Raw genomic sequence first — 21,359 nt, forward strand, 5'->3', positions numbered from 1 at the left:
ACTTAATGTCCCTCACAACTCCCTCAGCTACAGGGCACGATCCTGAGATCCGACATCCTGAAGGAATGTTCCTACTGGTTACATCAGGACAACCGGACACAGTCACACGAACCAGCACCAAAGATCAGGGAAATACGGAAGCCTGAATCCCTTGCTCTCATGATTTCCACCATCGTTTGATTCAATTCTACTTTCAATTACACTTGGGGTGGGGGATTGTAACCTTCACGTGGTCCGCCCTGTTTCAACGAATGCAATCAACCTGGCGTGCACAATGAAATACGATCAAATAGAACAAGTTGTCCTACAACTTTAGGCTGTGGACAACTTGAAGAAGAAGCAGAATTACACTTTATTGTCACATGTACCTAGGTACAATGAAATTCGTTTCTTGCGCTCAACCCAGTAAAATCATACTCCAGATAAGCACAATTGTAGATATGAACAAAAGTGCAATGATTGTAGTGTAAGAATAGTAGACTTCACCAAGGGAGAACACACAGAGTCGCCAACTTGTGCCCTTCAAGTTTCAAAGTTCTTAATAGTACAGAGTTCCACTGGTTTGAAATGGAATCGGCCCCAATTAGTCCCTACCCAGAGCACAAGATTCAGCCAATCCTGCTGCTTCAGGAAGGCTGTTCAAACTGCACCAATTTTCTCAGAAGCATTTGCATTCTTTACAATGCAACAACAAATTTAAATGACTGAAAAAACTGACTGACATCATGAAACCATGAAATGAGTCAGTGGTTCACTGTAATTTTGTGAGCAATTCTCAGCATCTATTGAATGGAGAGGAGATATGCACGATAAGAGGTGCTGGAGGTGGTGAAAACCCCAGTAGACTGGCCCACGTTACTGCTCCTGAATGGGCTAAGCACAAAACAAGAGCAATTACAATCTATTCCTCAGACAGATGGAACTATTCGAATTTGCAATTAGGCAAATGAACCCGAGTAGAAATTGAACTCTGAGCATCCTGGCAATGCATTGATCCCAGTCAGGGAGTTTGAAATCCCTGATCAGTCAAACCCTCAAAACTCTTTAAGTTCACTGCAAAACACCAGATGGCTGAACAAACATTGTTAAAATGCAACTATTTATAGGAACGGTGCAATAGTACTGCCGCCTGCACCACATCTCCACACTGTGAGTCCACTGTGCCAAACCCGCTCCCCATACTGAGACTCAATTATGATAATCACTAGTGCGGTTGCAATAATTAATCTGCCAGGTTTGGACTATCCGTGTTTGCCCGCTGCATAATTCACCCCAGCCACCTGGAATGCCAAACGAAAACCAGCCTCCCTCATTGAAACATATAAGATTGTTGAGGGTTTGGACATGCTAGAGGCAGGAAACATGTTCCCGTTGTTGGGGGAGTCCAGAACCAGAGGCCACAGTTTTAGAATAAGCCATTTAGAACAGAGACGAGGAAACACTTTTTCTCACAGAGAGTGGTGAGTCTGTGGAATTCTCTGCCTCAAAGGGCGGTGGAGGCGGGTTCTCTGGATGCTTCCAAGAGAGAGCTAGATAGGGCTCTTAAAAATAGCGGAGTCAGGGGATATGGGGAGAAGGCAGGTACGGGGTACTGATTGTGGATGATCAGCCATGATCACATTGAATGGTGATGCTGGCTCGAAGGGCCGAATGGCCTACTCCTGCACCTATTGTCTTTTGTCTATTGTCATCCACTGATCCCTACTGCCTCCATCCCACACCCTGATGCACAGTCCTGGATGGGTCCATTTAATCCAGACCATTCCTCCCATACTTGTCCTTGTGCACCTGGATCAGGAAACCATAATGTTAAAACGTGCAAACGTGTTTTTATTGAAAAAAAATTGTGTAGATCTAACCTGCAGGGAGAGACTCAAGGAACTGCAGATGCTGAAATTATGAGTAAAACACAATGTGCTAAGTAACTCAGCGGGTAAGGCAACATCTCGGGAGGGCACAGATAGCTGAGGTTTCGGGCCAGGATCCTTCCTCAGATGGAAGAAGGTCCCGACTCAGAATGTCGCCTACCCATATCCACCAGAGATGCTGCCCAGCCCACGGAGGTACTCCAGTGTTACTTTGTGTTTCAATCTACAGAGAGAGAGCAGTGGGCAGAAATGTGTGGAGTTGACAATCAGTTAACCCCAGGTTCTGCCTCTGTAACTGGGGCGGGGTGGATGTTGCCACCCACACCGCAATGAAAGATCTTCTGATGCTGGTGCGAGACGTTCATTATATTATGTCCCTGCACTTGGACAGGGATCAGCTCAGACACAACCAGTCCAGAGCTCATGTACTACGGACGGTTGCTAGGCAACGCAGCCATAGCCGATGATCTTTAGAGGAATGCATAAAAGATTCAGAGCTCTATGAACACTTCACCATTTTGGAAAGAACATAATTTCATGTCACATTTATAATCCCTCTGGGAAGACACTGTTGGGAGGGTGGCAGGGAGAGGGCCTGGGAAAGATATACTGACCCTGGGGATTTATACGTTCCAGGGACACACTGCAGAGAGCAGGAGCTGTTCACCTTGGAGATAGTTCCTGCTCAGAGGAGACTTAATCAACTCAGGAAGGAGGTTGAAACTCCAGAACAAGGAAAATCATGGGAGGAACCCTTCCACCCCTAAGTTACAGTTCCAGCTGAATAAGTTAGGTCAAACGCCTCTGTTGCGCATGCGGTGAGAACGGGGGGAATTGATAGAGGTCTTTCTTCCCATGAGAGGGATTCGGACTTGATGTGGACAAGCTTTTCCCACTGAGAGTAGGGAAGATTCAAACAAGAGGACATGACTTCAGAATTAAGGGACAGAAGTTTAGGGGTAACATGAGGGGGAACTTCTTTACTCAGAGAGTGGTAGCGGTGTGGAATGAGCTTCCATTGGAAGTGGTGGAGGCAGGTCCATTGGTATCATTTAAAAATAACATTGGATAGGCAGATGAATGAGAAGGGAATGGAGGGTTACGGTATGCGTGCTGGCAGGTGGGACTAAGGGGAGAAAAAAATTGTTCGGCAACTCAGGGCTGAGATGGCCTTTTGAAGGCTGTAAACAATATGGATATGGTTAAGGAGGATGGTGGGTGTTTAGAAATCCCAGAGTGAAGATGGGCAGAAGAGCCAGAGGAAGGAGAAGGGGAAGACTTTCCAACACGGTGTAATTTTCCTGAAAGAGTGGGAATGGGAGAAATGATAAAAGGAGAAAACAAGATGGGTAGAAAAGGTCCAGTAGGATTTTTTTTTCTTTCTTTTTTTTTTAAGAAATGAGAGAGAGAAAGAAAGACTAGATAATAGAGAGTAGAAAAACATGTGTGTGTAAAAAGAGAAAGAGAGTGAGGAAGAAAAGTAAAAAAGAAAAAAGAGCAAGAGAAAGAGTAGCAAGTAGGTGAAAGGAGATGAGTGTTTGCATTCTTGACCATCTTTCACCCAAGGTCCAGTAGGATATGGGTCAAATGTGGGCAAATGGGACTAGCTTTGGATGGGGCCTTTTGTTTGGCATGAACGAGTTTGTCCAAAGGGCCTGTTTCCATGATGTATGACTGTGACTCTAATAGGGAGCAGGGGATCGTGACATACAGGGAACACCTTCTGTCCAGTGATGTTTGACACACAATAATGGCAGCAACACACTTCACAGCAGCCTTCGGGAGAATTGTATTTGGTCCCAACACGGACACCAGATCCAGCACCTTAACACAGGCTGGCATCTGCTCACTTTCCACAATCGTAGAGTCATACAGCACGGGAACAGACCCTTCAGCCCAACTCATTCATGCTGACCAAGATACCCCATCTAAGCTAGTCCCATTTGCCCATGTTTGGGCCATATCCCTCCAAGCCCTCTACTTATCCAAGTGTCCTTTAAATGTTGTTATTGTACCTGTCTCAACTATTTCCTCTGGCAGCTCATTCCATACACACACCAACCTCTGAGTGAAATAGTTGTCCCTTTTTCGTCCGATTTTGTGCGAATCGTCAAATCAGCAGAGAAGGTTGTTGGCTGCAACCTTCCCTCCATTGATGAACTGTACACTGCAAGGGCCAGGAAGCGAGAGGGCAAGATCATCTCTGACCCCTCTCACCCTGGTCACAAACTCTTTAAATCACTTCCCTCTGGAAGGCGACTCCGGACTGTCAAAGCTGCCACAGCCAGACATAAAAACAATTTTTATCCACGTGTAGTTGCTCTACTCAACAGTCAAAAATCTGTAGCCTCCCTTTGATCTGGTATTTTGTTGGTTCACATGCTTGATCAATGGTGTTTTCTCATTAATGTTTTATTATTATTATTAATGTTTAGTGTTTTCTGAATCATTCGTAACTGTCACTGTATGTCATATTGTCATACTTTTGGGCGGAGCACCAAGGCAAATTCCTTGTATGTGAATACTTGGCCAATAAACTTACTTACTTTTTCCCTCTTCACCTTAAACCCATGGTCTCTGGTTCTTGATGCCCCTACCCTGGGTAAAAGACCCGGGGCATCCTTCCTATAGCAGAATGACCAAAACTGAACGCAATACTCCAAATGCGGCCTCACCCATGTCTTGTCCAACTGCAACATAATGTCCCATCTTCTGCACTCAATTCATTGATGGAGGTCAATGTACTAAATGCCATCTTTACCAACCTATTTACCTGTGATGCCACTTTCAGGGAACAGTGTACAGGTACTCCTTGATCCCTCTGCTCGATAACATTCCCCAGAACCTTACCATTTACTGCGAAGGTCCTGCCCTGTCCACACACAATACAGAGAGAACATGCACTTGGTGCAATATGACGCCATGTGCCTCACTAAAACTGCAACACTATAATGCTGTAAAACTATGTTCTGCACTCTGGTATTTTTCTCTTTACACTCTCCGTTGTACGTGTAATAGCTTGATTATACTTATATACGGTGTGATTGGACTGGATCACACGCAAACAATAGCTTTTCACTGTACACACAATAATAATAAACCAATATCAATGCCTGTCTGAAGAAGGGTCTCGACCCGAAACGTCACCTACTCCTTCGCTCCATAGATGCTGCCTCACCCGCTGAGTTTCTCCAGCATTTTTGTCTACCTTCGATTTTTCCAGCATCTACAGTTCTTTCTTGAACCAAATGCCGATAAGATCACCTCTCGTTCATCTATCGAACTTGCCCAATTTTTTACTTCTAAGGCAACCCCAGTAACACCTGAAATCATCTCTTCCATTTTATGAATTGCGTTAAATGCTGAAACATTGGGTTGAAATGGTTTCCACTGAAGCTAGGTCACAGTGACACTCACAGTAATATAATCATTGTTATTAAAAATATCAAATTACTATTGTATTTAATTTGCTTGCTTATTATCCTATTCCAATCCTATCATTCAGGAACTAATTAACCAGGGATTAAGAATAAATCAAAATATGTGGTATTTTGAGTCAGAAGAAATCACACGGTGATTGCATTACAGAAGCAGGCTGCTGAGTCCTTACTGGCTCTAGGTCAGAGCAATCTAGCTGGTCTTCCTCTCCGCCCATCCCTCCCCTCCCCTCCCACAGACCTGCAAATTCCTTCTTTACAGGCCCAAATCAGCTCACTTCTCCATGTTACAATTGAATCTGCCTCTGATACACTCCACTGACAGGACAATCTAGACCCTAAGTACTTACTGTCATAGTGGTAAAGCATAGAAATAGGCCCTTCGGCCCAACTCATCTATGCTGACCAAGGTGCACCATCTAATCTGGTACAATTTGTCCGCATTTGGTCCCTATCCATCTAAATCTTTCCTATCCATGTAGCTGTACAGGTGTCTTTTGGATGTTGTTATTGTACCTGCCTGAACTATCTTCTCTGGCAGCTCATTCTATATACCCACCACCCTCTGAATTACCATTCTATATACACACCCTCCTCTGAAAGTTGCCCCTTAGGTTCCAATTAAATCTCATCCCTCTCACCTGAAACATATGTCCACTGGTTCTTGATTTCTCTACCCTGGGTAAAAGACTCTGTGCATTCATCCTGTCAATTCCCTTCATGATTTTATACACCTCTATAAGATCACCCCCCACCCCAGTCTCCTGCGCTCCATGGAATAAAGTCCTAGATTGATCAAACCTCTCCCGGGAGCTCAGACGTTCAAGTCCTGACAACATCCTTGTAAATCTTCTCCGCATGCTTTCCAGCTTAACAACATCCTTCCCCCAGCAGGGTGACCAAATCTGAACACAATCCTCCATATGTGATGGCCTCTTCATCACTGTTTAAAATGTTTTCTTCACACTTTTAATGGGTTTTTTTCTGCCACGAGGTCCCAGGACCTGCTCTACGGTGCAATGAAACAATATGTTTGATCCCAGTCTAAAGGCCGTGAACCTTGACCTTCTCCACTTCTGGCAGCTGAGGTTCATGGGTTTCAGTTGTTGGCAGATGGGGACGAGGTCAAAGCCCCCATGTGACCTCAACGACCCCGTCTGGAAATACCTTTTGAAGATTCATTTACAGCATGTGGGCTTTGCTGGCAAGGCCAATATTTACGATGTCAAAACAAGGAACTGCAGATGATAGTTTGCGAGGGAAAAAAAAGACACAAAGTGCTGGAGTAACATCAATGGTTCTGACAGCATCAGTGGAGGACTTGGACATGTGACTTTGGGTTGGAATCCATTTTCAGACTCAACGTTTCAGACTGGTCCTGACCTGAAACGTTGCCTATCTATTGTGTTAAAGAAGGATCTGCAGATGTTGGAAAATCGAAGGTACAACAAAAATGCTGGAGAAACTCAGCGGGTGCAGCAGTATCTATGGAGCGAAGGAGATAGGCAACGTTTCGTCCCGAAACGTTGCCTATCTCCTTCGCTCCATAGATGCTGCTGCACCCGCTGAGTTTCTCCAGCATTTTTGTGTACCTACGTTGCCTATCTATGTTCTTCAGAGATGCTGCCTGGCACGCTGAGATTCTCCAGCAATTTGTATCTTTTTTTTTTCCTATTATTTACTAACTACATCAGTCTGGCCAACACAGTCCAGTCCAATCTAGCCCATGCTAAGAGTGGGTCGAAGAGGAATCAGACTAAAGACCAGTTGTCCACTTTATTCTATGCTTGTGAAACATGGACAGTGCCCAGCAGACGTGTATGATTCCACATGACCTATCTGCACAGAACACCTCACTTCATATGGCAAGCCAAGAGTTGAAACATAGAAACATAGAAAATAGGTGCAGGAGTAGGCCATTTGGCCCTTCGAGCCTGCGCCGCCATTCAATATGATCATGGCTGATCATCCAACTCAGTATCCCATCCCTGCCTTCTCTCCATACCCCCTGATCCCTTTAGCCACAAGGGCCACATCTAACTCCCTCTTAAATATAGCCAATGAACTGGCATCAACTACCTTCTGTGGCAGAGAATTCCACAGATTCACCACTCTCTGTGTAAAAAATGATTTTCTCATCTCGGTCCTAAAAGACTTCCCTCTTATCCTTAAACTGTGACCCCTAGTTCTGGACTTCCCCAATATCGGGAACAATCTTCCTGCATCTAGCCTGTCCAACCCCTTAAGAATTTTGTAAGTTTCTATAAGATCCCCCCTCAATCTTCTGAATTCTAGCGAGTACAAGCCGAGTCTATCCAATCTTTCTTCATATGAAAGTCCTGCCATCCCAGGAATCAGTCTGGTGAACCTTCTCTGTACTCCCTCTATGGCAAGAATGTCTTTCCTCAGATTGGGAGACCAAAACTGTACGCAATACTCCAGGTGTGGTCTCACCAAGACCCTGTATTCAAGATGGCGGATGTGCGGGCTGCGCCGTTTGGATATTGCAATCCGTCTTTTCACCCTTTTTACTGTATAATTTTATTTTGGAGGTCTAATCTTTTATGTGGGGGGTGGGGGGGGGAAGGGGGAAACTATTTTAATCCCAGTCCTACCTGGTCGGAGATGCGGTTTTCCTCCGAACCGCATCTTCGTCCTCTCTGTGCGGCCTACCATCGAGCTGGAGCAGCGCTGGAGCGGCGTTTCCTGCCGGGACCACAGCTTCGCCGGCGGTGCAACGCTGGGACACCAACACGGAGCGGGCGATGCCTTACCGGGTCGCCTTGCGGTAAGCTCCGGGGCACTGTGACCGCCGACTCCAACATCGTTGAGCTGCGGCTGCGGAGCGTCCAGCCGCGGGCGGGCGGCACTGGATTTAAAACACCGCGGAGCCTGGGATCCGAGATCGCCAGAGTCGGAGGTCCAACCGGCGCGGCCTGAGAACTTTGGACAATGCAGTCTCCGGGGAGGAAGCGGCCGCTTCAGTCCAAGCCGCTGAAGAATGTTCACCCGACGCCGATGATCCAGCTTCGCGGCAAGAGGGCCTGAAAACACCGGGTTGGCTGAGGAGGCCACATATAGACCCCGACCTCGGGTGGACTATGAGGAGGAGAACTGGATATTTTTAGTGCCTTCCCTCACAGTGAATTCTGCTGTGGGGGGACGTTTCTTGTTGATTTCTATAGTGTACTGTTCTGTGTCTTTTTTCTTTTTTACTTTATATGGATTTATGGACATTTAATCTATTCAATTAATTTAATCAATCTCTGTAAAGCACTTTGGTTCAAAGTGATTTTGATTTAAAAGGGCTATATAAATAAATATTACTTACTTACTTACTTACTTACTGTACAACTGCAGTAGAACCTCCCTGCTCTTATACTCAAATGAGACACACAGATTCTCCCCCAGACAAACATTGTTGAAACATTCCACAACATTGTTGAAAGAATCACAGATCAGGTAGCCACGACATGTCAGGAGAATAAAATGAAACCACTGGAGGACCTCAGCAGGTCAGAGTTATGCTTCTGCAGGGAAATAGACCGATCTTTCTCCCAACCCAAAATATCATCTGTTCATATCCCTCCCCAGACGCTGTCTGACCCACTGAGTTTCTCCAGCAGTTTTTGAAGAAATCAAGATTCCAGTATCTTCGTTTTCTTGTAATTTCATGTCAGAAGAATACCAACGCAACCACTTTAAGGAGATCTGATTAAGGGCAAATGCTCATGCGGTAGAAGACAAAGAGATTCTTAGAATATCCCTGAGGAGTTTAAACACCGACACACATCACTGGGAACAACAAGCATTGGATCGTTTTGTTAAGGCTACCCACAGAATAAGTGGCGCTGAGTCATATGAGGAAGCTGGAATGGAGGAAACAAAGAGGACAAGAGAATCCTGAAAATCAAGAATCACTGATGCCACTGCAGCCCCACATCCCCGCCGCCTGGGTGGAAGGAACCTTCCAGCCCAGGTTGGACTAATCAGCAACTTACATACACATTGCAACACTAGACTTAGGAACAAGTGATGAACGGCAACAGTGACGGCAAACTCTGCCTATTGCAGGGCAACTCAACCCATTCCAGACCAGTCAAGTCCGGGTTTGAAACAAAGACAGTCCAATCAAATCATGGCCAACCCAACCCATCTCAGTATAGTCAAAATCATCCCAGTTTAACCCAATCCATCCCAGTCCAATCCAATTCATCCCAATCCATCCTAGCCCAACCCATTCCAATCCAATCCAATTATTCCCAGCCCAACCCATCTCAGTCCAATCTACGGTAATTAATCTCAGTTTATCCTAGTCCAATCCAATCCAACCTAATTCATCCCAGTCCATCCCTCTCCAACCCAGTCCAATCTACCCCTGCTTGGCCAGGTCTATCCAGCTAGCCCTGGTCCAGGTGCGAGCTTTGCTGAGTTGAGCCTGTCCCAGGTCAGCCACCGTGAGCCCTGCCTGAGGCTCCCTGTTTACGCTAAAGCCCGTGGGCCTCGCTGCCGGTTGCCTCACCCCGTGAGTCTCTGAAGTCGACGTGACTGGGCGGGTAATGCTTGCATAGCCGCTCCAGGATCTGCTTGTAGTGCATCAACCGGTGCAGCGGCCGCAGCAGGAACACATTCAGGGGCAGGTAGCAGACCTTCTGCTGCTCAAATTCCCGGCACGTCACCTCCAGCTTCCGGGAATTCCGGATGGCCTTCTCCAGTTCCACCAGGATCTCGCTGTGCTTCTGTAAGTGGACGGTGAGTTGCTGCAAAAGAGAACAGGAGCGAGGCCTGAGCAACGGAGGACCAGGGGAACAGCATGAAACCACGTCATCCGGATCATCGTTCTGTCCTCGAACCTCAGCGACCACGGGCGACGGACTTCCCTCCCGGCACGGCCCAGTCAGGCAGCCTTAGATAACCTTGAGTGCCCCATCACCCTGCATGCTCTTTGTTTGGAAATGAGTGTGCTGCATGTACACTGTTTGGTGAACTTTTGTAACTTTGTCAGTGCCAGATACCCGGGGTGAGGTCTGCTCTACCAGCTGCTCACGGGCGCCCTGGGGGATTTCCGGGACTGCTGGGCACCGCAGGGGGTGGAATGTATCCTCAGTAAGGATGGGGTAATAGTAACAGGAGTAGTTGTAGTAACAATAATATAGTAACAAAGCTGGGCGGCAGTGTGAACTGTGAGGAGGATGCTATGAGAATGCAGGGTGACTTGGACAGGTTGGAGGAGTGGGCAGATGCATGGCAGATGAAGTTTAATGCGGATAAATGTGAGGTCATCCACTTTGGTCGCAAAAACAGGAAGGCAGATTACTATGGAAATGGCATCAAGGGAAAAGGGGAAGTAACACGGGATCTGGGGGTCCTTGTACATCAGTCTATGAAAATAAGCATGCAGGTACAGCAGGCAGTGAAGAAAGTGAATGGCATGTTGGCCTTTATAACAAGAGGAATCAAATATAGGAGCAACAAGGTCCTTCTGCAGTTGTACAGAGCCCTAGTAAGACCGCACCTGGAGTATTGTGTGCAGTTTTGGTTCCCTGATTTAAGGAAGGACATTCTTGCTATTGAGGGAGCGCAGCGTAGGTTTACAAGGTTAATTCCCGGGATGGCGGGACTGTCATATGCTGAGAGAATGGAGCAGCTGGGCTTGTACACTCTGTGGACTTTAGAAGGATGAGAGGGTATCTCATTGAAACATATAAGATTGTTAAGGGCTGGGACACGCTAGAGGCAGGAAACATGTTCCCAATGTTGGGGGAGTCCAGAACCAGGGGCCACATTTTAAGAATAAGGAGTAAGCAATTTAGAACGGAGACGAGGAAACACTTTTTCTCACAGTGGTAAGTCTGTGGAATTCTCTGCCTCAGAGGGCGGTGGAGGCAGGTTCTCTGGATGCTTTCAGGAGAGAGCTAGATAGGGCTCTTAAAAATAGCGGAGTCAGGGGATATGGGGAGAAGGCAGGAACGGAGTACTGATTGGGGATGATCAGCCATGATCACATTGAATGGCGGTGCTGGCTCGATGGGCCTAATGGCCTACTCCTGCACCTATTGTCTATTGTGTATTGAGTGTGGGAGGAAGCCGGACTACCCAGGGGGAAACCCCCACGTGGTCTACAGGAAAAACGTACACGCTACGTACAGACAGAACATGGGGTCAGGATCAAACCTGGGTCTCTGGTGCTGTAAGGCAGCAACTCTCACCGCTGTACACCTGTGCTGCCCTGGGGTTGCATTCCCTTGAGGTGACAGCCAAAGCTTTAAACATTGAACTGTACAGAGACCTGCCCTTCAGCCCATCGAATCAGCACGGTTCATATAGAATCCCAGTGTACATTTTATTCTCCCCATTCTCCTCAACTCCCCCCAGGTCCGACACTAGCAGTAATTAAATCACTAACCCACACAATTTTGGGACGTTTAAGGAAACTGAAACACCTGGGGAAATTCACATGGTCAAAGGGGAAACGTGCCAACTCCTCACAGACAGCATCTGGGGACAGAACTGCATCGTTGCCACATCCTGCGGCAGCACGCGAACCCACTACCTCTGCCTCAGAAGCCAAAGAGGGACTTACTGAGTCAGAGATGATTTTGGAATCAATGTAGAACCAAACATGGCACAGCGCCTGGGGATCATGCAGACACATACCTTCATAGAATGCAGGTTCTTCAACATCACATCTCCAATTCTTTGGTAATCTCCTTTAACATGGGCATTGGACCTTCCTTCCCTGTCAATGCATGGAGGAATAAAAGAACATGACGTAAGTTACAAAGTAAAAGGAAAGACTCAGCCTTCCTTGCCACTACCCATCTTGGCACTTCAATGAAATATATTTTATCTCCATCTTCTTCCAGCTTTGTTGAGAGCTGTGGAAACAAGGAACTGCAGATGCTGCTTCACACAAAAAAAGACACAAATTGCTGGAGTAACTCAGTGGGCCAGGCAACATCCCCAGAGAACATGGATAGGTTGGGACCCATCTGTTGCGAGCTCATTGACCTTAAACACCAACTCTCCCTCTGTCAGTCTCTCTTTCTATTTCTCTCTCTCACTCTCTCTGTCTGCCTCTCCCACCTTCCCCCCTTCTCTCTCTCTCTCTCTCTCTCTCTCTCTGCCTGCCTCCCTCCCTCCCTCCTTCATTCCCTCTCTCTCTTTCTCTCCACAGATGCTGCCCAAACTGCTGAGTGTTTGCAGCAATTTCCGATCCTGTTCCCAGTGCCCCTGCTTGTTTGCTTCTCTGTGACAATAATTCAGCGGCCAGCCTATCAAACCTTGCATCCAGCATCCCACTGACTGAAGGTGTCATGGGAGCCTAAAGGGCCTGTCCCACTTTCACGACCTCTGCCGGGTATTTTTGAGTCCGAGCTATATTTCTGATCTTTTCTCCACAACTTCACTGACATCATCTGTTCCACTTCCATAGAAACATAGAAACTAGGTGCAGGAGTAGGCCATTCGGCCCGTCGAGCCAGCAATGCCATTTAATAGTAAGATTAAACGAGAACTTACCAGTTTGAAGTTTGATCTGTATTTTATGAGGAGTTACGATGAGGGATTACGTGAAGAAGCCCGCTCAGGGCGCAGGTGCGGCATGCTTCCAAGCAGCGGTGTGGAATCACAGACAGACACGTATTTGAAGTAACATAGTAAAGAACAAAGAGACATCAATTTATCGGTTTGATCCATGTAATGAGGGTGGGAGCGGAGGGCACGTAATCCCTCATCGTAACTCCTCATAAAATACAGATCAAACTTCAAACTGGTAAGTTCTCGTTTAATCTTACTATTTTACTTCGGAGTCACGTGAGTGACTTCGTGAAGATTTCAAAGCTCTGTGATTTCAAACCGTGTAACAGTTTATACACTCACTACCGAAAGCTCTTGAGGAAGGAAGTGTTATTGTAATCAACCAATGAATCTGTTTTGAAAACAAAACGGTATTTATTAACAATAACAAAAAGAAAAAATAGCTCCCCCGGGCTTTAAATTAAACATTTGCAGTTTCTAAAATGCTGACTGCAAATATATCAGGTTCCACCAACGGTTTATTATAAAATGTTCGGAATGTGGCTTCCCGTGACCATCCTGCTTTCTTGAGGATTAAGTCCACAGGCACATCCATTCTGGCCGCCGATGATGGGGATGCTGCCCTGGTAGAATGAGATTTAAACAGATTAATGTTAATTCCAGCAGCTTCCAAAACCTGTTTCAACCACCTTGAAATGGTTTGACTTGTTACCCTGCCATGTGGTTTCCTGTGGCTGACCCATAAGGCTCTCTCACTTCCTCTGATGTTATGGGTAGTGTCTATGTAAATATTTATGTGGGTCACCACACACAATCGTGGCTCTAGTGGGTATGCCCGGAATGCCACTAGCGTGTTGGATGTTCCTGGCCTGGACTGTTTTATCAGACCTTGAATAGTGAATGTGATCTGATCCGATGTAGTGTCCATGTTGTCCAGTCGAAGTTTATGTAAGGACTGGACCCTCTGTGCAGATACTAGCGCCATGAGCATGAGTGTTTTTAAAGTCAACTGCTCTAAGCTGAGAGATCTGGCTGGTGGTCTGTCCCGAAGGTATGTTAGTACAACACTGACATCCCAGATTTTTGTATATCTCGGGGTGGGGGGCTTGCTGTTAAATATGCCCCTCATCAGTTTTACCACCAGCGGATGGGCTCCCATGGCCTGATGTCCCGCAGGTTTGAGGTAATTTGAAAGAGCACTACGTGCCGTGTTGATGGCACTGTAGCTCAAATCTTCACGATGATGTAAGTCTGCCAGGAATTCCAGAACATCCGCTACTGTGGCTGTTTTATAAGCAATCCCGGTTTTCTGGCAGTACGTTTCCCATTTTTTGATGCAGGTTAGGTACTGCCTCTTCGTGGATATCCGTAGGGATGCTGACATGGTGGCGATGGTTTGTTCCGATAGCCCCAGATCCAGGTAAGGTCGGTTTAAAATCTGCAACCCAGGAGATTCATATCTTTGTGGCATGGGTGGCTGATGCCTGATACTGGGTGAGTCAGTAACCCTGGATGACTGGGGAATACCATAGGTGTTTCCACCACCATGTCCTGGAGAATTGGGAACCATGGCTGTGTAGGCCAGTCGGGCACCACCAAAACTCCAGACGCTGAATCCGTCTGGATTTTTCGAAGCACCCGACTAATGAGGCAGAAGGGGGGAAAAGCATAAAACACAAACTTTCCCCAATCTAACGTAAAAGCGTCTACCGCTGCTGCCTCCGGATCTGGTTCCCACGCGACATAGACTGGTAATTGGTGATTCAGTCTTGATGCAAATAAATCTATATCTGGCTTCCCATATTGCTTTACAATTTTAGCAAATGTTTTAGGATTTAACATCCATTCGATGTTATCATTGAATTTCCGTGACCTGGTGTCCGCCACTATGTTTAGCTTACCTGGTAGATAGGTAGCTGAAAGCCAAATATGTCTTTCGACACACCATTGCCAAATCATATTAACCAATTTGTCGCATGATAAAGATTTGATGCCGCCCATATGGTTAATATAAGCCACCACCGTTGTATTATCTATTTCTAATCTAACATGCAAGTGACGCATATCAGACGCATATGCTTTCAAACCATAAAAGGCGCCCAACATTTCCAAAGTGTTAATGCCCAGTGTAGATAGTAATGAGGATTCTGAGTTAGTCCATCTACCACCTGTGCTGGATATGGAGTTAGTTGCTCCCCAGCCTTGAGCACTAGCATCGGTTTGGATTACTAACGTAGGATTAGTGATAACTATAGGACTATAACCATGCCAAATATATTGAATCCACCACTGTAGCTCTGCTATTGCTTCAGGGGGTATAGTCATAATCCGATCATAATGACCTCTGTGCCATTTTAATGCTATTATCTTTGCTCTTTGCAAATTTTGATAGTGCAAAGGTCCAAATTGGATAGCTGGAAATGCTGCTACCATTTTGCCAATTACTGCTGCCACTTGTCGAATAGTTGGCTTTCTCTTTACTTTTAAGTTTTCACATGATTGTGTTAATGCAATCATTTTTTTCCTTGGCATGGTAATCGTCATTTGGACTGAGTTAATTGTGAACCCCAAGTAGTCCATAATTGTGGATGGATTTAACTTGGATTTATCTGGATGTAAGACAAACCCTAGAGTTTCTAGGAGCTGTTTTGTAGCTGATACTGCTGCTACAGCCAATTCCATAGTTTTCCCAACTATGAGGATGTCGTCCAAATATGCCATGACTATATGGTTTTGTTTCCTTAACATTGCCATGGCTGGCTTCAATATTTTAGTGAATAGTCTTGGAGCTGAAGTAAGCCCATTAGGCAGTGCTTTATACTGCCAAAGCTCCCCCATCCAGATAAATTTAAGATATCTGCTATAATCTTTATGTATCGGTACTAGATAGTAAGCATCTTTGAGATCGATGCTGGCCATATAGTATCCTTTGAAAATCAATTGTCTAGCAGTCGCAAATGTTTCCATTTTGAAATGTATATACTTAACAAACACATTCAAGGATGTTAAGTCAATGATGATGCGACATCCACCATCCTTTTTACATTTAGTAAATATATTGGAAACAAATTCCAAGGGCTCATGAATAGTTTTTCCTATGACCCCTTTGTTTATAAGCCTTACCAGTTCAGCTTGTCCCTCCTGTTGTTGTTTGTTGGAGAGTACAAATGTCCTCTTAGGCATGTGTTGAACTGGCGGTATACTCGAAATAAACTCTATTTTATAACCTTGAATACTATTAAGTATATATTTATCATCTGTGATCCTCCCCCATGCTTTTGTAAATAAGTGTAACCTTCCCCCTGTTAGTAATTCACCCTTATTCACAATATGCGGGTAGGAACCAGATCCACCTACCTCCATGGTTATTGGCGGGGTTGAGGTTTTCTCTTTTTGGATGTTTTCTGTTGACGAGCTGGCGATGTTGGGGGGAGGCGCATTTTCCAGGGGGTCCGCTGCAGGCCCTGACCTAAAAAAGGTTTCTGGGGATAGTGCGGCCCCAAGCTTTGACCAGTCGCATATGGATGATGCCGACTGGTGGATGCAGCGGTGTGCTGCCGCCTTGGTGTTATAAAAAGCTTCGGTATAGGTGCTGGCGGTGTTGCCCTCATGAGGCTAAAGGTTTTCGAAGCCTCCTCCATTTCTTTCAGTTGTTTATTTAAATCTTTTCCAAAAAGAAATGAGTCGGTCTCTACAGTGGGAGCCTTACACAATCCTGCAAATTTAGGATTCAGTGCCGGCCTAATGTTATCTCTCCTGAGATTGTTCAGCTCGTATTGCGTGGTGCACATGAGCGCCAAGACATCCTGTTGATGAGCTGTCATTTCTGTGGTCTCGACTCCCCGTGCGTATGCTGTTATCACCGCCGTCAGGAGGCGAAGTACCCGCTGGAGTTTGACCTCCTGAGTGTGGATAGGTCCACCCACGTTACCCCATATCTGAGGGTTTAGGCTCTTGACCTTCAGGGCTTCACAGTTATCCGGGGCGATGTGCTCGTCCAGCACTTGGGCGAGCACCTTTTCCTGCAATGGCTTATTTGATAGATGATTTATACTTGCAGCCATTCTAGGTTGCAGTGGTGCTCCAACCCGTGGGGTAGCAACGAATCGTGTTACTACCCCTAGCAGCTCTTCCTGCACACCCTGCTCTTTGTCGGTACCTTCCGCCTGCCCCATATTCAGACCAGCCTGCTCCTGGTCACCGATGCTGACCTCCCAGTCCTGGTCCGAGGTCGCAAAGGGGGGTGCCGGACTCAGCACCATGGAGGGGGCGCCTGTCCTGTCTGACCGAGAGCGCTGCTGCTCCCGGTAGACCATCCCCTCCAGCAGCTGCATGATGCTGCTTAAGCGGCTGTCTCTCCCCAGCTTGGGGGTGGACATGTCATCCTCCGACGAATCGGAATCGACCGGCCGGTTAGTTTTACAGGTGGCTTTCCCAGCCCGCCGTGTAGGCTCTGGCGTGACTGGGCCCGGCTCGGTCTGAGGAATCTCAAACCGCTGTTCCAGCGGTAGTGCCGCTGGCTGCTGCCCCGCTGGAATAGACTCCTCTGGCGGAGTTAAAGCTCGGGCAGCTCTGGTCGCGAGTCTCTTGCGTTGGGACATGTTTTCCTGAAACAAAACCAACTCCTACTCGCTCCGTTCCCAACGCACCCTTCACTTACCTGAAAGTGCGCTTTTAAAGTGCAGCTGGAGAGCCTGACTCCAGCTGCCGCCGCTGTTGCACTTGCTGGCGTAATGCCGCACCTGCGCCCTGAGCGGGCTTCTTCACGAAGTCACTCACGTGACTCCGAAGTAAAATATGATCATGGCTGATCGTGTGATCATGTCCATCCCTGCCTCAGCTGATCAGCCACCAAAGCTCGCATCTGTGTTGTTGGTAACTCCGTACGTGTTAATTCCAACACCTCCTGCCCTTTGAAAATTCGGGATCATCTAACCTTTGTCCCGTGGTCTATTCATCTAGGCTCGCCAACCTGCTCTCACTCAGTTGTGCCGGCTCCTAGTTAACTAACCTCCAGAGAGAGTTATTATCCTTGTTACTGAGTCCCTCCAGGTTTCCAACCCTCCCTCCATGTGTGCACTGCTCAGGCCCTTAAAGATCTTGTACATCCTCCAATTCTGCCCCTTCGATCTCTTGCAATGTTAATTATTCCACCATTAGCAGCCTCAGCTTCCGTTGGTCACCCAAAATTCTCTGCCTCAACCTCAACCTTCAATGAAGACCCTCCTTAAGTTTACCTCTTTGGCCAAGTACTTGGTCATTGTTTAGTTTAGTTTAGTTCAGAGATACAGCACGGAAACAGGCCCTTCGGCCCACTCAGTCCACACCGACCAGCGATCCCCGCACATTAACACTACCCTAAACACACTAGGGACACATTTACATTTACAACAAGCCAATTAACCTGCAAACCTGTACGTCTTTGGAATATGGGAGGAAACTGCAGATCTGGGTGAAAAGCCATGTAGGTCACGCGGAGAACGTACAAACTCCGTGCAGACAAAGCACACTAGACAGGATCGAACCCGGGTCTCCGGCGCTGTAAGACAGTAGCTCTACCGCTACGCCAACGTGCCACCCTGTAGACAGATCCAATCCCAATCCAAGGTCCCACTGGTGCAGTTTATGGCTCTGTGCCAATGTTTGATCACATTCCTGCAAGGCACACATCTTTCTATTCCTGCGTTAAAGGGCTATATTAACACAGCGGTTGCTTGGGAGTATAAGAAATATCAGGAAAAAATATTACAAAGGAAAAAAAAGTTCTCTTTAAAAAGGGGTTTCCTTGTTTCAATGCAAGGGAGCATGAATATTTACAAACATTTTGCATTCTATGCAAATGTCAAAATGTTTTGGTTTGCAGATTATGCTTAAAGCAACTCGGAGTAAAATTCATTCCAACACCTTCCTGTTGTTGATGCAAGATGATTAAGGGCTGCAGCCTAGCGGCTAAAAATAGCTGTCCAATTAAAGTTGCATGATGAATATTTGCAAATCGTTTCCAAACCACTGGGGATCATTGAGAATACACTACAAAATTAATAAGCTTCCAAGTGCCGTGCTGCGGGGACCTCCCTGCTGGACATCTGGTGTGTAGGAAGGAACTGCAGATGCTAGTTTAAACAAGATACAAGATACAAGATACATTTAATTGTCATTTGGACCCCTTGAGGTCCAAACGAAATGCCGTTTCTGTAGCCATACATTACAAACACATAGACCCAAGACACAACATAATTTACATAAACATCCATCACATCGCTGTGATGGAAGGCCAAAAACACTTATCTCTCCACTGCACTCTCCCCCCCCGATGTCAGAGTCAAAGTCAAAGCCCCCGGCTGGCGATGGCGATTGTCCCGCGGCCATTAAAGCCACGCCGGGTGGTGCGAGGTCGCACACTGGGTCTTGCTGTTAAAGCCCCCGGCGTGCGCTCGCAGAGTCCCGCGGCCATTCCAAGCCGCGCGGGGCAGTGATGTCAGGCCCCGCTCCAGGAGCTCTTCAACCCCGCAACTCGGGCGGGGGAAGTCGCCGTTGCAGGAGCCCTGAAAAGCGGTCTCCCTCCAGGGAGCCGCGGGCTCCTGGTGCCGCCGTCCACAGACCTGCCGTTGGAGCCTCCGACTCTCCAGTAGCAGCAGCAGCAGCAGCATCAGCGCTCCTCCACCGCTCCACCCGCTCCGGACTCGGCCAGCCCCGCGACGGCGACGGTGAGTCGTAGCACCAGAGTCCCCGGCTTCTTCCTGTTGGAGGCCGCTCCTCGTTGCGGCCCCAACGACAACGGAAACCCGACGAGAAAAGGTCGGGTCTCCAGTGCATGGAGAGATATAAAAAGTTTACCCCGCCCTCCCACCCAACCCCCACCCCCCCACACACACACCCCCCAACAAAAAATAACAAAAACTACATTAAAACACAGACAGAAAATAATAAAACGCGGACAGACTGCAGAGGCCGCTGCTGACCAGAGTCGCGCCGCCCACTCCTGCTGGAATAACTCAGGCAGCATTTCTGGATAGAAGGAATGGGCTGATGTTTCGGGTCGAGACCCTTCCTCAGACTCAGTCTGAAGGAGGGTTTTGACTTTGAAATATCAGCCATTCTTTCTATCAGGAGGTACTGCCCGTCCCGCTGAGTTACCCCAGCATTTTGTGTCAATGTACAACATCTGGAATGTGTTGACTGGACAAGTCTGGAATGAGAGTTAATGCTAATCCCCAACTGGATCCAAATGCAATACTAAATCCAGGAATATTTTCACACTCTCTTCACAACGAGACGTTTGATGGAGCTGGGCTCATGATCAGGGATTTCCTGCTCACAGGAACGAGCTGTTCTTCCGCAGAGTCATTTAAAAAGGGTGTTGAAGGGTAGGTTGGGAAGACACCCAAGGCGCCCATCACTCTACTTTTGTGTAGTGTGTAGACCCTTGGTATATATACCAGTACTCAAGAGTGTTTTATTGCCATATGACCCAAAAGAGAAAAATGAAATTCTTAAGGGCCTGTCCCACTGTACGAGGTAATTCAAGAGTTCTCCCGAGCTTTCCCCTGATTCGAACTCGGAGAATGTCCATAGCGGGTCCGTAGGAGTTCGTGGATGTCTCATAGCGGCTCGTACGAGGAAAAAGTAACCATTTTTTTCATCACGGGTATATATTTACTCGTGGAGATTTTTCACAGTGTTGAAAAAACGTCACGAGTTTACCGGATTTCCCGAGTACCTACCGTTATTGGTACGATTGCTACGAGATAAGGTCCCACATTTGAGCATTTGATAAGGTCCCACATAGGAGATTAGTGGGCAAAATTAGGGCACATGGTGTTGGGGGTAGAGTGTTGACATGGATAGAGAAGTGGTCGGCAGACAGAAAACAAAGAGTAGGGATTAACGGGTCCCTTTCAGAATGGCATGCCAGTGACTAGTCGGGGTACCGCAAGGCTCGGTGGTGGGACCGCAGCTATTTACAACATACCTCAATAATTTGGATGAAGGGATTCAAAGTAACATTAGCAAATTTGCAAATTACACAAAGCCGGGCGGTAGTGTGAACTGTGAGGAGGATGCTATGAGAATGCAGGGTGACTTGGACAGGCTGGGGGAGTGGGCAGATGAAGTGTAATGTGGATAAATGTGAGGTTATCCACGTTGGTAGCAAAAACAGGAAGGCAGATTACTATCTAAATGGCGTCAAGTTGGGAAAAAGGGAAGTACAACGGAATCTGGGGGTCCTTGTACATCAGTCTATGAAAGTAAGCATGCAGGTACAGCAGGCAGTGAAGAAAGCAAATGGCATGTTGGCCTTTATAACAAGAGGAATCGAAAATAGGAGCAAAGAGGTCCTTCTGCAGTTGTACAGAGCCCTAGTGAGACCACACCTGGAGTATTGTGTGCAGTTTTGGACCCCTAATTTGAGGAAGGACATTCTTGCTATTGAGGGAGTGCAGCGTAGGTTTACAAGGTTAATTCCCGGGATGGCGGGACTGTCATATGCTGAAAGAATGGAGCAGTTGGGCTT

General features: G+C 47.0%; 1 protein-coding gene and 1 long non-coding RNA gene across 2 annotated transcripts in view; one reads left to right on the plus strand and one right to left on the minus strand.

Moving 5' to 3' along the window:
* farp1 (FERM, RhoGEF (ARHGEF) and pleckstrin domain protein 1 (chondrocyte-derived)) overlaps positions 1 to 21,359 on the minus strand; it is a 254,948-nt gene that overhangs the window by 39,073 nt on the left and 194,516 nt on the right. The window contains exons 17-18 of the mRNA XM_055636674.1: positions 11,963 to 12,044; positions 9,828 to 10,065 (exon numbers count right to left, since the gene is read on the minus strand). Coding sequence (XP_055492649.1) covers positions 9,828 to 10,065; positions 11,963 to 12,044 — 320 coding nt within the window. The remainder of the gene's footprint in view (positions 1 to 9,827; positions 10,066 to 11,962; positions 12,045 to 21,359) is intronic.
* Positions 8,650 to 9,417, plus strand: LOC129697940 (uncharacterized). The gene is made up of 2 exons (XR_008723587.1): positions 8,650 to 8,820; positions 8,932 to 9,417. It is a non-coding gene; the product is annotated as an uncharacterized LOC129697940 (long non-coding RNA).

This window comes from Leucoraja erinacea, chromosome 6, assembly GCF_028641065.1.
Source record: "Leucoraja erinacea ecotype New England chromosome 6, Leri_hhj_1, whole genome shotgun sequence".
NCBI classification, from domain to species: Eukaryota; Metazoa; Chordata; class Chondrichthyes; order Rajiformes; family Rajidae; genus Leucoraja; species Leucoraja erinaceus.